Source organism: Prenolepis imparis, unplaced genomic scaffold (assembly GCF_030444845.1).
Source record: "Prenolepis imparis isolate NDT839.2.m4 unplaced genomic scaffold, iyPreImpa1.0 SCAF_95, whole genome shotgun sequence".
NCBI lineage: Eukaryota > Metazoa > Arthropoda > Insecta > Hymenoptera > Formicidae > Prenolepis > Prenolepis imparis.
The window spans coordinates 10,261-27,312 of NW_028141253.1; the positions used below are offsets into that span (position 1 = coordinate 10,261).

Consider the following 17,052-nt stretch of genomic DNA (forward strand, 5'->3'; position numbering starts at 1 on the left):
ATTATTCCTCTTCCGCAAAAACTTCCCATCTAACCTCGTGTCTATGGGACGCGGACACACCGGGTCGCATGGACGAATCGTTGGAATCGAAAGGCAATATCGCTCTCGTGAGACGCGCCCATTACATTCGCAATGGGCGAGCGATAGATCTTATAGGACATCTGCATTGCGACGTTTTCAATCAAGACAAATTCTTAATTAACGGCGTGGAAGTAAGATTAAGACTCGTCCGCTCGAAAGATTCATTTTGTCTCATGGAAAGCAACAGCATGTCGAAAATACATATTCTCGATGCCAGTTTGCTAGTGAGAAGAGCGAAACTAAGTGCCGGAGTGTTACTCGCACATGCTAGAATGGTAAGTAAAGTTACGGCTAAATATCCGCTTACGAGAGTCGAGATTAAAACATTTACGATTCACAGTGGTGTTGTGGGGGAATCATTAGATAACGTAATACTCGGGCAACTGCCGAAACGAATAATAGTCGGTTTCGTTAATAACAAAGCATTTAATGGAGATAGAAAATTAAATCCGTTTAATTTTAAAAATTGCAGCATTTTCTTCTCTCTGTACGTCGACGGTACACAAATTCCTAGTAGACCGTTACAGCCGATTTTCTCGCCGGAAGAACCGCTTTACGTCGATGCTTATCAAACCCTCTTTTCGGGAACGGGCATCTATTTCTTAAACGAGGGAAATTCTATAAGTAGAGATGATTATTCCAAGGCATACACTCTTTTTGCTTTTGATCGGTCGGTTACGATCTTAATCAGTTTCTTACTCTTTTTACCGAAAATTGCGAACACAACGACCGATTAGTCGTACATTTATTTCGCAAAATTTTTCTTCGTTGAAGTAAGAAGCATGTTAACGTAGTTGCTAACTGATATCATATGTAATTCAGTAATTTCAATAAAATACTTTTATGTATCGTTTTAAACTTTATGTATTTGTAATATCAATTTATATGAAGAATTAGTAATAATAAATGTGTGTGAAACTTTTTACTTGTACTTTTTGTTATTTTTCTCACATTCTCTAACCTCATAGCAAAACAGAAACTCGATCTTTTAAAAAACTTTAGGGTAATTTACGACCTCGATAACATCAGCTGTCTCAATATTGCGTCTCAGACTCCCATGCCTGATCATATCTGTTTTATTATCCAACAAATGTCCATGCTGCACTTCCTAACTATATTGTTTAATAGAATGCTAATGCACGTGTTTTTTTATTAGAACTCTTTTTGTTACCTGAGGTGCCGATAGTACCCGTCAATGTGACGTTGAGTAATCGGTTAGCCATCATTACGGACGCTGGCCGATTGTATTTTTTGTATATCTTTTTGTTTCCTTTGTTATCGACGATATTTGGCAATTCGACGCTGAGTAAGCGCTCGGCCGAAATAAATGCTTGTGTTAATTTTTTTTAGCGCTATGGACGTCGGTGCCCATTCGCTCTACCGCAAGAGGTAGACGGGGATGTCATACTCCCTACAATGATTTCGGTATACCACGGCGACTTCAGCATTTTATCGTTATTTTGTCGGATAATTTTGTCACCCCTCTGTCATTAGTCGTCTACTTAAATATAATATTGCGTAATCTCTTCCTTTTCAATTATTTCTTACCGTATTTATTATCGAAGATTTCCTTCGACGCACCGGGACCTATGCAAATACGTTTTATTACCCTTTTTTTGTCTCACCGGCGGGACCAATCGGCATTCCCCCCACCATTCCCCTCTCTAGAGTCAACGGCCGAGTGGTGAGGGTTAGTTTGACGGGCCATCTGACAGCGTCAGTAACCGAGTGGTGGGGGGCCGATGCCAGTGGTCGAGTGGTGGGGGTTTGTTATGACGGGCCATACACATGCCCACTTACTACTGACAAACAATTATATAAATAGTATCGAGAGTGGAAAGCATTGAGGAACGCTATTATCTTGGAGCCACTTTGTCAGAAAGCATTCGAATTCAATTAAAAAAATAGGAAACAAGTGATAGACACATATATAGTTTTGTGAAGCAATTAATAAACCGTTACGATATTCTACTAGATTTCTCCAAACAGAAGTGAGATTTTGCAAAATCCTGTTCAAAGAGATGATGAGGCCAGTCAATATGATGCTGAAAAATTTATTTAAAACTTTGGGCAGCGATTAGAGAAAGAAAATATGTAATTATATTATAATCAAAGCAGACGTCGCATGAAATTCTTTTGTTCTCTTGTTCAAACCTTGCTAGCATACACAAGTAAAAAAATCACAATGCAACAAATTGACGTTAACGATTTGAAAAAGAAAATTATAAAATGTTATATTTTGCACAAATGTTAATAGTAACAACTATTTCCTTATCAGTCTGATAAACATGAAATTAATTAAAATGAAAATCAAAGTGTGTCAGAATATTGCGAGAGCAGATTACTCGTTGCTACAAGAAAATGTCTCAATGAAAGAATCGAATGGTTTCGCATTTTGGTATAATAATATATTTAAGACACTTATGAAACCTAATCAAGAAAAGAAGAATATAGCTGGCAAAGTGTTTTTACTTATTATCGATTGCACACAACGCATCTTCTCAGAAGGGATTACTCACAGTTTTAATGTATTTCTTTCGATAAACTCCAATATTCTCAGAACTACTATATCTAGAAATTATCGAGAAAATGGATTATTTGACATATTATATGAAGAAAACATTGTATATACATATGCCCTAAACTGCTTCGTTTTCAAAATACAAAATTTCAAAGTTGTGAAAAAAATGGTTGTGAAAAATATAGTGGTGGAGTAAGGCTGAATAGGTACATCAAACTTCGAATCTTCAAAACATCAAACAGAATAAGCAGGTGGCTTATTAATACACACGATTATCAGTGTGTATTGCCGTTTATGTGTTCCTTCAAATTTTTTACAGGCAACTGTCTCGTTCATTACAACCTAGTCCCGCTGCTCTGATTTACAGTAATAATCGTAATATAGATCTATTTTTGATCCATTTTCTCGTTTATATGTATGTAATGCAAAATAAAATAGAATAAAATAATATAGATATACAATCTTAATTATAACAGTTGCCCACAGCGCAAAAATCAGTTGACATAATGAAATACAGGCAATATTATTCTTTTAAACTTCCGAGAAAAGTTTGATTCATTCGATTGATCGATTGAGTGAATAATATATGTATATGTGTATTTGTATATGGGGCATTCCGTACCAAATCAACAACTTTTTTCTCCGACCATTTTTTATTTGCTTCATTTTTTTCATATTTGTGTATCTATTGAAAGTAGCTTCTATGAATTTTTTAAGATTTTTATCTCTATCGATTTTCGAGTTATATATATTTTTTTTAAATTGATTTAAAATTTTAAATATCTATAACTTGAAGAGAAATAAAAATATTGTTTATAAAAAAATGGTAATTTTTTGTTTTTGAATGTATTTTTCAAAAAAATATTGAAAAAATTATAAAAAAATTTTATAATATTTAATAGTGTTTTAGTCAATTTTAACCGAAAAATTTTTTTTCTTCAATGAGATCTTTTCGAATTTTTTCAAGAAATATATATTAATTGGATATAAATTGGCTACGAGAGCCATACGCGGATGTTACAGTGTTATAGCGAAAATTAATTTTTTTCGCTAAAACTTGTATAATGTGCACGGGGCACGAATTTTGCTTCATAATTTTAATTCCTATATTCCTTTCTGACCCCCCTAAAAAGATATTTTTGAGAAAAATATCGGGCCAAAGTCGCATTAAAAAAAAAAATGTATAAATTTTAGACTTAAAAACAAAAATTTTGAGCTATTGACGAAGAGAGGATTCAGATATTTTCTCTATAATATAATATAATAATGAGTATTATATTATACATCAGATTGTATCACACATTAAGCTGAAGATGGTCCAAAAAAAGGACCGAAACGTTCTAAAGAAATAAAGAATAAGTATACAAAATTTTGCGTTCTTATTTCCGACGCACCGGCTCTTATTAGCCTATTCCTTTAATCCTTTATTCGAATATAACTGAGCCTTATCTCTATCAAAATATTCTTTTTTTCCTCAATAAAACCTCTTAAATTCTTTTCAAAAAAATTTATAACATTTTAGACTTAAAAACAAAATTTTGTAGCTATTGACGCAGAGGGGATTCAGATATTTTCGATATTTTTAGACTATTTTTCGATTTTTTTTTTCAATTTTTTTTTTAAATCGCACTTTTTGGTATTTTGCACTATTCCGATCTATAAAATAAGTATTTCCTTTTTTATGGACCACACACTAATTATGTGAAAAAAGTGGCCGTCGTTAAAATCGACCAAAAATATGAAAAAATGTACTTTGTGTGATGCGAATTAAAAGTTCAAATGGGCATGATCTTCAAAATATGCTAGTTTTTAAGCTGCGAACTCACAATTTTCTATTTTTTATCTAAAAATGAGCAAAAATATTACATTTATGAGCTCGTAGCTTCAAAACTAGCATATTTGAAGGTTGTGTCTATTTGAATTTCTGATCAGCATCACACAAAGTACACTTTTCCATACTTTTGATCGATTTTAACGGCGGCCACTTTTTAAATATAATTAGTGCGTGGTTCTTTTCTTCTTTTAATTTATCAATATTTGTTTAGAAAAATATATTCAAAGAAAAAGATAACCACCTTTTTAATAATAATATTTTTTTTTAAGTTATAGATATTTGAAATTTTTAAAATCAATTTTTTAAAAATGTATAATTTAAAAATCAAGAGATAAAAATTTTAAAAAATTCATGGAAGCTACTTTCAATAGTTACAAAAACATGAAAAAAATGAAGCATATAAAAAATGGACGGGGAAAAAAGTCATTGATTTGAAATGGCCTGCTATATACACATTTAAAACTCATTTCAATATTTCTAATACTAAATTATTATATTCCTAATTAATATATTCCTAATATTATATTATAATTAAATATTACTCAATATTTCGCGAACGACTGCGGCATCGCTCGGATAATGTTTCCGCAGCATTTCGTTTGGCACACAATGAGTACCTTCGAATTTACAGAAATATTTTCCAATTTCTACATTATTGATCCATTCTGAGGTGCATATCGATATAACGCCTAAAATAGAAAAAAATAAAATAAAAATAAAAAATGTATCATTCTATGTAATACAAATAAATATATCACAGAATAAAATACAAATATAACTTAAAATAAAGCATAATAATACGTACTTTGTGGCACATAACACAGGTCATTATCAAGTAACAAAACGTAGTATGGTTGCGATTGCCAATTATCGATGTTATACCGGTAATTTTGGCTTCTAAAGTAATACTGATTACAGTATCGCGAAGGATCCTGAAAACGTTCAATTCGGCATTCGTTGTGCCATCCTATTATGACACCAGCAATGTCTTTAATTATATTATGCTTATATATATGTCTATGTCTAACAGTCAATCCAATTGCATATTTTACATCAGGCGATCTTTGTTCGTAAACTTCTTGATCTGATGGAGTACATATTGACTGAAAAATTAACACATAATTAATGTTTTTATTATATTATTTAAATATTTTGATGTAATAATTTGATTCGAAATAATTAGTAAGATTATATGTTTAATTATATACTAATTTGTTACTTAAAATAATAAAATGTCTTTAATGTGTAATATTTACATTGAGTGAATGCAATTTTCTTACCATTTCATAGTTTCTCAGCGGTGAAGATATTGCTTGATGAAAGGGTTTGTCCATTGGCCACAAACAATAGTAACCCAAAATTTCCATTAAAACTTCCGTTATCTTAAAAAGAAGAAAATAGTTATTAAATTTTGAATTAATCACGAAATCATCTGTAATCACAAAATTTCATTTACAAATGTGTGAAAAAAATTAAAAATAGATTTAGATAGAGTTGCCAAATTTTATAATCGATAGCTACTGTTACAGTTCTTATTTATAAGTTATTAAATAAACTCAAGTCACATAACAAGATCTTTACTAACTAAAACTAAAGTTATAAACAGTTCCTGTTATACATTCCTGTATTTAGATATGTTTTTTACATGTTTTTGTATGAAAAATTTGATGGAATTAACCACTTATGAACAAGACAATAATTTCTGTCGAAAATAAGATTAAATCAAAATGGTATATAAATAATTACTTACAAATTTTGAAGTTATCTTTTTTGGATAAGGCACCTGTAAACATTCTGTTATGGCATAAATCTTCACTTCATCTTCATGTATCCAAATGCGAAAACATTTAGTACTTTCTGCACAATTCCTATATAAACAATAAAGAAACATGCTCATTTACACATGTACGAGTACAATGTAGATGCTCTAAACAAATATCCATTTAATGATAATTTTTTTAATTTATATGGAATCTTTTTTGTAAAAAGAAACTATTGCTTTATCTCTTAGAAGTGCCTCTAATAAAGAGGCACATCTAAGAGATAGATGCGTGCCTCTAAAGTTAGAGGCGCAAATAAATGTACCCAAGGGCACATTTATCGAGAGTAGCATAAATATGCTATAAATGTGGTACAAAATAGGTTTTTTACGCGATTGCCTCTAGATGCGCCGCTAAAAGTGAACTCATAATACGCCTTTGTCTTTAATTGTTTATAGCTCGAAGATTAATACATCGACATTTTCGCTAAAAAAAGATGATTGGATTAAAAAGATATATAATTTCAAACAAATTATATGTATATACATGAGTTTCGTAAAGTAAATAAATGTTATGAGTAAGTGTTATATAAAGTTAATGAATATGTTATAAATATGAACTACAAAATATGTATTTATTTAAATTATATGTGCACATTTGAATGTTTCGAAAACAATATATATTCCAAAAAATATTTTAGACGGAAATTCTTTGACTTTAGAGAAACATCTAGTACCATCACCATCTTGCAATAAGTGAAAATTCTTCAGAAAGTATAAAATTCGCTTGATTTTATTTTAATATTACTATATGTAATGTATTTTCTTAAACTAATAAAATAAGTATATAAAATATAATATCTTTATTTTGAACAAGTATGTTAGTGGTATCTGATGTAGCAGGATGTCCGTGGAATAAGTCACCAGTATATGTATTATGTTATTATTTTCGTGTCGGGTCATTGTCGTGTTTTCGTGTATGCTTATCTGTCCGTTGCATCGATCTTTATTGTATACTTTTGACGAAACGTGCCATGCCGTGATTGGCTTCATTTAAAAGAATAAGCGTTTTAACTGTGTTTATAAACGGCTCGGTCGAACGCGTCTCTTTCTCTGAGAATTTAGAAGAGTAATGATAATAAAGAGTTTCTACGAGTTAAAGGTAATAAAGAGTTAAGAGAGTTACTTTCCCGTATATCTCTCTCCTATCGACATCCTATCGACTACAAGTATTAAAAAAATTAATTGTTGATTATAATTTTTGTAACAGATCAAGTTAATCTAAAATTTTACAAATGAGATCATATAATTCACTTGTCGACTTCAGTCAATCATTTTGCACATAGATGTATATAGACGTAAATGTATATAGACATATAGATGTATATAGAAGTAGAAATACCAAAGAATTAATCTACGAAATATAAGCTCACACTTATAAAATTGCTGTTCTAGAGAAAAGTCATACTACCATAATTGAAGATTATTATATTAATATAACTTTTTCATCCACATTTTAGAATGTTTGAACAATATAATTTAACAATTTCTGGAAAATATTAACTTTTAGAGGTATTTATAAGTCCCCTTTTTTTATATATATCTATTATATATATCTATATGTATATATGTAATTATTAGAGTGTATTTATTTATGCGTGTAATAAGATACCAGGAAAAACAGAATCAAAGTAATCTGAAAGTTAATTTTATATATATTACCTGGGTTGCCAAACCAAATGGATGTTAAAAAAAGAGCCCATCGGAAAGTGTGCTGATATTTCAAAATATAAGCCCAATTTTTTCGCCACGCAGGTATACATTAACATCCAATACATATGGCTATAATTCAATTTTCTTTCTTTAATCTGTAGAAAAACAATAAAAGCGTTAAGATATAATAAGGATAATTATAATGTCAATATCATGTAAAGAATTATTATATAAACTTTTTTGCTTAAAATGATGTGTACAATCACGTCTTAAAATGTTGACCATTCCTCCTGAAATACCCTGTATACAATACACATATACCTACATTATAAATTTATATGTAGAATTTTAATAATTATAATTTATAACTAATAAAAAATATCATATGTGTAAAAAAATTACATACCGTGTAATCATACGCGTCCGTATCTATTTGATTCAATTCCATCCAAAATTTATAGGAATCAAATGTTATAATAGTCTTATCGAGTGTACGCTTAATCGTCTTTGCGTCCTCTTCGCTCCAATAATTCTTATCAGAATTATTACTTTTCCAAATCGAGAATTGTTCAACTGATATTGATAATAAAGGATGCGTGGGATTTTCATCTTTTAGACATTTTAATACTTTTTGCACTAAATTATCTATGAATTCATCTATAAGTAAGTCAGTAATATATTTATCAGGATGATACCATTGTAATATCATGATAATTATATCCTCCAAACGCCGTTGTTTTTTGGGTGTGTTTTTAAATTTTTGACATTTTAATTTAAAAATATATCTGTTAAGGCATTGAAATATTTGTATGCTGTAGTATCTTTCTGTTAAATTGGATTGGCTAAAAAAATATGTAAATATTTATTATGCGATTAATACATTAATCTATTATATATGCTAATGGTTTTAAAATTCACATTTAGTCTTACCGTGGATCTTGGGTATATACGATTCTAATAAGTTCATCAAATATGAAAAAATAATTCATGGAGTGATTTTCTTCATCCGGACAGAGCTTTAAATCATTCATATCTTTCATGAAAATATCTCCGTTTTGATATCGATCATTACAGTAATAATACATCTTAGACATGCGAGACACATAATGCAATAATTCTGTCCTACATTTAAAACCTTCTTTTACAACGTCAATATTGGCGAGATGTAATTTGCCCATGTTGTCGTAATAGAATTTCTTTATAGAAGGCCATCTAAAATTTAAACAGAAAATATTTTAACTAATTTTCATACTAAAAATCATACTAAAAAAAATTGAACACAACGACTCGTATGTATTTAAATCAAATTGAAGAAACTGACGATGTTCAATAATCTTATATATCGAAATTGTTAAGATGTTAATTAAGTCTGTAAGAAATGTGAAACGTTTTCCGCAAAACACTATTTTCAAATACATATTTACAAAAATATATTTTATTTTGTTTTATGCAATGTTTTAGTATAACTAATATTGTATGGCGTGATTGTGGTAAAGCATTATAAGTAGTAAGAAAATTTGCATGCTACTGTTATTATAACATGACGAAATATATTTTCGTCGAATTTTATATTACGCGCGCGCGCGCGCACACACACACACTCACACACATACACACGCACGCACGCACGCACGCACAACCAATAAATTACAAAAACACATACACACACAAATAATATTGAAGAGAAAGAAAGAAGAGAGATAGAGAGAATAAAAAAAAGTTTAATAAGCATTCTATATTTTACAGTATTTTACAGTATATCTATTCTCGACAAATGCAATTAGATAACAATGATTATTACATATTTCCGAATTTACAAATAAGTATCAATATAAAAAATATAAGGAACAAAATGTTACATATACTTTAAATAAACAAGGTAATTAAATAAATAGAAAATAAAAAACAAAATTTTATAACATTAAAAAATAATGATATAATCCCTAAAAACTTACGTTTTCAGAAAAGGTAAAAAATAAACGCCAAGCCACGCGCGCTAGCGCGTTATTTATTTTATAATAAAAAATTATTATATGTATTGACAAAATTAACTGTGAGAGAACTACTTAAAAATACTAAAGAAATTATTTTAATCAAAAGGTTGTACAAAACATTTATTTTAATTTTGAGATATCAAAAAAATTTTGATATCTCAAAATTTGCGAGAATTAAAAATGCACATTTCTAAAAAATTCAAAATTATATTAAATAATCCATAAAATAAATCCTTTCACCAATCCTCGCCAAACTCAATACCAATAATTCTTTAATAAACTCTATTCATGTAACATATTTTATCTTGATATGTCAAAATTTATGAAAGTTAGAGCAACCGCAAACATTTTTTGAAAAAATATAATTTTAAAGTATGAAATTACAGTATAAATTTTTATAAAAATGACAGTAATTGACAGTGTTGTACTACTTTATTTGTATGCCAAATTGGAACGCTGTAGCTTAAAAAATTTTTGAAACGTTTAAATTTTGATAAAAACGTGGATGGACACACACACACACACACACACACACACACACACACACACACACACACTATTTTGTTATAATAAAATATTAATAATTTTTTAGATTCTTATAATATTAAATAATCTTACTTGTGTAGATCCTTAAATAATCTGACTTGTTAGTAAATCCAACGTGAATCATCAATCATCAAACCGAAGTTTCGTATAAAATTTCTACGTGGGCTTAATAATTTATTAACCACATAGTTTTTGTGTTTATTATGTATAATGTATATATTATCTATTAAAACTAATAATAATATAAAATATTTTACGCATGTTAATATTTCTTATTTAATTGAAATATAATCTCAAAAGTTCGTATAAAATAGTTACTTCTTGCGTTTTCTAGTTTGTTTTTTATTTATTCTCGCACGAAAAATCATCTCATTAACAGTTATGCTATTATTCTTACATCTTGCATAAATAGTTATTGATAGTGATGACAAATAAATTAATCTATTATTTTTTTATATAGCTTTTAAGTTTTCATAAATCTTTTAAGCTATAACAGACTTTCTATCATCTTGTGTTTTTAAAATTAATAAAATTTACGCGATTTTATTCAGAAAGTTCTATTTAAATATTAACAAAAATTTTGTGAATTTTTTGAAAAAAACTAATGGTACAAATTAATCATACAATTTCTTAAATTACATTCATATTTCGAAATTTTTTAAATGCCAGATATCATTTTAAATGTTTCAAAAGAGGATTTTTTCGCGTAAATTCTTTTGATTTTTGCAAAGTTTCTTTTTATGCGATGTACCAATCATGTGAAATAACAAAAAAGTTTACAGATAAAACACTTACATCTGAGTAATCTTTCTCTTCCAGAGAATGTTGTCTCCGCTTATGTACTGAAATTGTTTGCACGTGGAACTAAAATTTATGATGTCCTTGATGCTAATATCCTTATTTGCCAGAATTGTCCAAATTACCTCATTAGCCAAATTCTCTATCTTGACCATTATTATTGCGAAATATATAGCACAATACACAAAAAAACTTGCAGTTTTAATTTGTTCCTAACGAATCGATTGATATTCTATGCACTAACTACGTTTGGTAGAGAGCACGAGGCTTATTGCACCATGGGTAGTCAGAGACTGAGTATTAAAACAACGTCTAACAACGCTTAGGATAACTAACAATGCTTGGACTGGGGGTAAAGAAAGAGAAAAAAGTAAGAAATAAAGATACAATATATATTTCTTTTTTCTCTCATTCGAGCTTCCACAACGCTCTTTAGTCCATTCTCGATCGTGTCTATTCGGATTTTGGCTACGCCCACTTTTTTCATTGGAGGAAAACAAAGAATTTCCACATTCTCTATGCGTTCTTCATATCTCATTCATTAAATAAAGAGTATAGGAAAGGGTAATTGCTGGCTTTTTGAGAGTGAGGGATGTCGACTATGTCATACTTTGTGGACACGGATATAAAAATGTGAATGGTGTATGTAAAATAATATAAAATAATGCGTAAAACGAGATTATTTCAGATACTGAAAAAAAAATTAATTAAACATTTTAGTGCCATTACATGATGTCACTTGTGACGTTATAATTTGTACGATTCTGAGTTTACATTTTCGGGTAGATGCTTCTTTATTCTTTAGTTTCATCTAGTTGTTTGCATTATTGATTTATCTATATTATAAACTTACTGCATTTTTGTCTGCAGCGAATTCTATGCCAATTATAAGCTATTGTCCATTTTAAATAATGCACTGCAATTTTTCGAAAACCAAGGCTTCTATCAAAAAATGTTTTATACAAAAGTTGTAGGACTGCGACATCTTGTCATAAGCATACTCTTATTCCAGGTGAAGAAGTTTTTGAAATTTCAAGGTCATCATTACCTTTTAAACAGAATCATTATAATTTTTTTTTTAAATATAGTGTTATTTTAACAGAAAAATATGCAGTTGCACATTGCAAATTACTTTTAATCACAAGAGTATGTTTTTTCTGCACTGATTGATTTATCTCATTGTATGTAGAAAATTATTAAGGTAAGATTTGTGGCGTACATATGTGCAACGTAAGGTCCGAGCGAGAAAAGGGTAAAGGTTTATGGCGTTTAAATCTTGAATCCCGAACGTGCAAATCTTTGCATATTAAATAATGGCATTTCCACATATGTTCAACACGTTCTATACGAAAAAGTTTCCATCCCTTTCGCCCAGACCTTTCCCAATTTTTATTGCCTACATTATTGTGACTTTCTCTTTTCGCTAAAAGTACAAGCGAAGAAACCGAGAGACATTCCGGGTTTAGCTCTCGTCTCGATCGTACGAAGAAGCAGTACTAAGTCTCATTCGAATTCTTTATATTCTTAATTTAGTTATACAGAATAAATATCTTTTGTTAGGAAAAAAACTGTGTTAATTTCTTTCCTCCACGTCATCACCTCAAATTATCGAAAAATGAGTATATTACAAGATATTTCATATGTTTTGACAAAATATGTGTCAGAATGAAATATACCATATCTCCATAAAACCATTCATTTTTCAGTTATTCAACTCTAACAATTTTTTGCCAAATATTACGAGGAATCGACTTATGTAAAAAAATTATAATGATTCCGTTAAAAAAAATAATGATAATCTCGAAATCACGGAAATGCACATATACTTAGAATAAGATTATGCTTATGTGAGATCTCCCCTTTGAAATTCTACAATTCTAATTTAAAATTCAAAATATTAGTAAAAAAATTCTATTATTAAAATTATACAAAAGAAATTTATAAACTTCTTGTCAATACTGATTCAATTTATTTATTATTAAATAAGAAATAAATGGCTTCTCTTGTAATCTATAATGTTATTAATATATAAACACTAGTGTTGCGGTGTATATTTATTATAAGATTTTATTACTATAAAATATAAACTTTTTTACGCTTCAACTTAATACTCTTCAACTTATTATTAATACAATTTCATATTTTAAAATTAAACAATTATGACGACGACAATTCTAATGAATTTTTGTTTATCTTCCGATTTTCAATTTATAATATATATGTATAATTCAGGTTATAATATAAAATTATAATTTATAATGTATACATGCAAATATATTTGTAATTGTAATTGTATTGTAAACCAAACCTCTTTAAATTTGAGAAAAATGGCATATTTTATGTTTTTCTTTCTTTTTTGCTAATTCTTCTTCTCTGTCACAAAATCTTTTCTTTCTTTCTTTTCCAAGTAGCAATTGTCATTAACTTCTATTATTCATATATCGATATGTTTCGGATATTAAACTCGTAATAAAATGATAAAATAATAGTAAAATAGTAATTAAAAGTAAAGAATAGTAATTAAAAGTAAACAATAATTAAAGTAAGGATAAGTTTTGTGCGAATTATTAACTTTTTAATAAATAATTAACCTATTTTTAAAATTCAATGTATAACTTAATATATTTCGCGCGCGCGAATATTCTCAATAAAGTCTGCGACAATTTTTGATTTTCCAATATAAAAGCTTAAAGTTTTCCTTACAAAAATTGTTTTCTAAATATGTATGTTTCTAAAATGGTTTGTTACTGAGTTATTACGCTAAGAAAAATGCGTTTTTTGAACATACTCTTTAATTATTATACTATAATATATAGATACAAACAATACTCCAAATTGTTTTTTCATGTAAAAAGTTTTGGGAGAGATCAAAAGGGTAAAAATTTCTTTTTTAACTTTTATAAATTTTATTAACAAAATTTATTAAATGAAAAAATTGTAATGTAAATTCAATATAATAACAAATTAAATTATATATTTTATTAACTTTTTAACCAAGTTATACATTTTTAATATAATTTTAATTTAACAGTTGTGGCACAATAAAATATTCTTTTTCTTGTAATTTTGAAGGTGGAATAATCTTTATCATATTACACCATCACGTGAACATTTGGTTATGCGATCATTTCCATACATTTTAAAAAATACATGTGTGTGATTAAAATATAGAAAATATTTTTATATAAATATCTAATTTATATTGAAATTGACAATAAATTACTTTTATAATTATTTGTATATGTATATAATATATATACATATATATATATATATGTATATATATTATATACATATACAAATATATATATATATATATATATATATATATATATATATGAATTTGAGAAGCAAATTTCTCCTAAATATAAAAATATCCATTTTTAAATCTTGTAAATAAATATTGACTATCTATCTAATCTATAAATATATTTTTCAATCATGTTTTATTTCACGCAGGCGTGTATGAAGAGAGCGGTAAATTGCTTGGGCAACGAATCTTACCTTTGGACGGTCTTCAGGCCGGCTACAGACACATCTCCTTGAAAACTGAAGCAAACTTCCCGATGGCGTTGCCGATGCTCTTCTGCAACATAGAACTGAAGATTTATGTCCCCGATGGATTCGAAGGTAACGTTTGAAGTGCGGCTCGAAAATAGTAGTATTCCTCGCAGCGCTTTCGTTCAAGCCAGATCCCAATTTCAGATTTTATGGCCGCCTTGTCGGATCCGGGTGGTTTTAGCAAGGCTGCCGAGAAGCAGAACGAAACGATGAAGGGACTCGGAATAGAACAGACTGATGCCAAGGCGGAAGCTAAGAAGAAGAAGGAGGAAGAGACAAAGAAAGGTATAACGAAATCATATATAAGATACGATTGTGCTTATTTTTTCTACATCGTTTTAAAACAATAATATCAAACTAAACGATAAAAGCACGATAAGAAAATTATGTCAAATGTCATTTATTATATGTCATTTTAAATACGGTACATGTGTGCAATCTTTATTACATAATTCCAGAGGAATTAAAACTGGAACCTATCACGCTAGAATTCTTGAGGAAAGAGAAAGGTTTTAAAATCGGTAAGAAGCATCAGAAAGAGTTGGATGCCATGAGAAAGAAGCATATGAAGGAAAAACAAGCTATGCAAAAGAATCATTGCAGTGCCATCGAGAAGTTAACTAAAGGAAAAGAGTACGTTAATTTTTTTATTGACATTTTCTACTTAATTAATAATTCTGTGTTGAGAAGGAAATTGTGAGAAATTTTATATGCTTAATGCTTTTAGCAAAAATTCTTTGGCGCAAGACGCTAATGTGAAGAAAGTTATAAGCGAACAAACAGCTCAATGGTCCGCTATGATGGAGAAGCAAAGGAAGGAGGAGTGGGAATTATTGAAGAATCAAACGCAGAGCTCTCGCGATGAATTAAAGAGACTGATCGAGATCGTGCAAGCTACGCAAGTTAAACAGATGCAGGCGAAACATGACAAGTTGGTTCACGCTACTTAATTGATTATATATAATACTCGTTGATTGATGTTCGCAATGATATTATAAATTCTGATTTGCCACAATCTTGTCTCACACGAAATCACGCGTTGATTTTGCAGAGACGCTAAGGAAATGAATGCCAATCAAGCAAAAGCATCCGTAGAAACGGCGAAGGAGGTAATGAACGACAAGACTTTGAAAACGAAGGGTGACAAGGATAGACGGCTTCGTGAAAAGAAGCAACAGAATACGAAGAAGTTCATGGATGAGAGAAAGACTATGGAAATCAAGCAGGGTCGTGAAAAGGAGAAGCTGAAGGTTACACACGGAAAACAAGTACAGGACTTGGACAAGGATATTGACGGGGTAAGCTTTTGTGTAGAGATAAAAATTCGCTGTAACAAATATGCCAAATTTTTAAATATCAAATTCTTTGCAATTAGATTACCAAGACAGATATTAGTATTTAAATTTTGATTTATTGTTAGTTTTATATTCTAAAATTTGATTCTATATTTTGCAAATGAAGAAAAAATCAGTATAATTGCATATTTTTCTTGTCCAACATCTATGAACAGAAAAGATAAATAATACAATAGTGATACATAATAAATAATTGAATAAATTATAAAGAAAGATTAAATATAAAGAATAAATTAGGAAATTTATATGATTTTAAAATAATGCGTATCTGTTGATCTGTTGCAGAGTATTGAAATGTACAAGAATGAAGCGATTGAATATGACGTATCGCCTAAGACAAAACTCTACATATAACTTTTTCAATATCTCCTAATCATCATGTATATCATTGTTATAATATCGTTAGTTTATACAAGAGAAAACATTATAGTAAAAAATGACAATAGAATTTTGTAGTAGAATATATGTATAATAGTGGAATATATTAATATGTATAAGAAAAATTACAATATTTTTATTCAATAATATTATATACGTATTATATTTTATAAAGAAATATAGTAATTATTCACATATTTTAAGTGAAAAAAATGCATATAATTGTTAACAAACAATAAAACAAATGCATGATTTACAATTTTTATAGTAATAAATATCCTATAACGTCGTTATGTTCCAGTTTTGCAATAAATGTAATTGCAAAAGGAAATATATTTTTAATATAAATAGAACATACAAGCGCGTGTTATTCTTCGGTTTTATATTAAAAAGAATGATATTATTTAAAAAATAATATTTTTTGACAAAATCAGCTGATAACTGTCAAAAAATATTAATCGAGTTTAAAGTACCATAACATATTATTTAAAACATATTATTATTTAAAAATT

General features: G+C 28.7%; 2 protein-coding genes across 2 annotated transcripts; one reads left to right on the plus strand and one right to left on the minus strand.

Annotated features, from left to right (window-relative positions):
• Window positions 1-4,967: 4,967 nt before the first annotated feature.
• On the minus strand, window positions 4,968-11,522 carry LOC145947522 (F-box only protein 21-like). The gene is made up of 8 exons (XM_083057305.1): window positions 11,244-11,522; window positions 8,839-9,120; window positions 8,315-8,750; window positions 7,918-8,063; window positions 6,187-6,304; window positions 5,717-5,818; window positions 5,242-5,539; window positions 4,968-5,125 (listed from the first exon to the last, which is right to left on the minus strand). The coding sequence occupies exons 1-8, from the start codon at window positions 11,399-11,401 to the stop codon at window positions 4,968-4,970; spliced, it is 1,698 nt and encodes a 565-aa protein (XP_082913431.1). The 5' UTR covers window positions 11,402-11,522.
• Window positions 11,523-14,671: 3,149 nt separating this feature from the next.
• On the plus strand, window positions 14,672-16,622 carry LOC145947526 (1-phosphatidylinositol 4,5-bisphosphate phosphodiesterase-like). Its single transcript, XM_083057310.1, has 6 exons — window positions 14,672-14,876; window positions 14,952-15,092; window positions 15,266-15,440; window positions 15,535-15,738; window positions 15,859-16,105; window positions 16,448-16,622. Exons 1-6 carry the CDS (start codon window positions 14,813-14,815, stop codon window positions 16,514-16,516), a joined length of 900 nt encoding a protein of 299 aa, XP_082913436.1. The 5' UTR covers window positions 14,672-14,812; the 3' UTR covers window positions 16,517-16,622.
• The last annotated feature ends 430 nt before the right edge of the window (window positions 16,623-17,052 follow it).

Excerpts from the sequence above, each read along its gene's own strand:
- LOC145947526 (XM_083057310.1), top strand. The coding sequence starts at position 14,813 with ATGGCGTTGCCGATGCTCTTCTGCAACATAGAACTGAAGATTTATGTC. Across the intron at positions 14,877-14,951 it reads TGTCCCCGATGGATTCGAAG|ATTTTATGGCCGCCTTGTCG; the intron begins GTAACGTTTGAA and ends TCCCAATTTCAG. Across the intron at positions 15,739-15,858 it reads ATGCAGGCGAAACATGACAA|AGACGCTAAGGAAATGAATG; the intron begins GTTGGTTCACGC and ends TTGATTTTGCAG.
- LOC145947522 (XM_083057305.1), bottom strand. The coding sequence starts at position 11,401 with ATGGTCAAGATAGAGAATTTGGCTAATGAGGTAATTTGGACAATTCTG. Across the intron at positions 9,121-11,243 it reads AAGAGAAAGATTACTCAGAT|ATGGCCTTCTATAAAGAAAT; the intron begins GTAAGTGTTTTA and ends TTTAAATTTTAG. Across the intron at positions 8,751-8,838 it reads GTATATACCCAAGATCCACG|CCAATCCAATTTAACAGAAA; the intron begins GTAAGACTAAAT and ends ATATTTTTTTAG.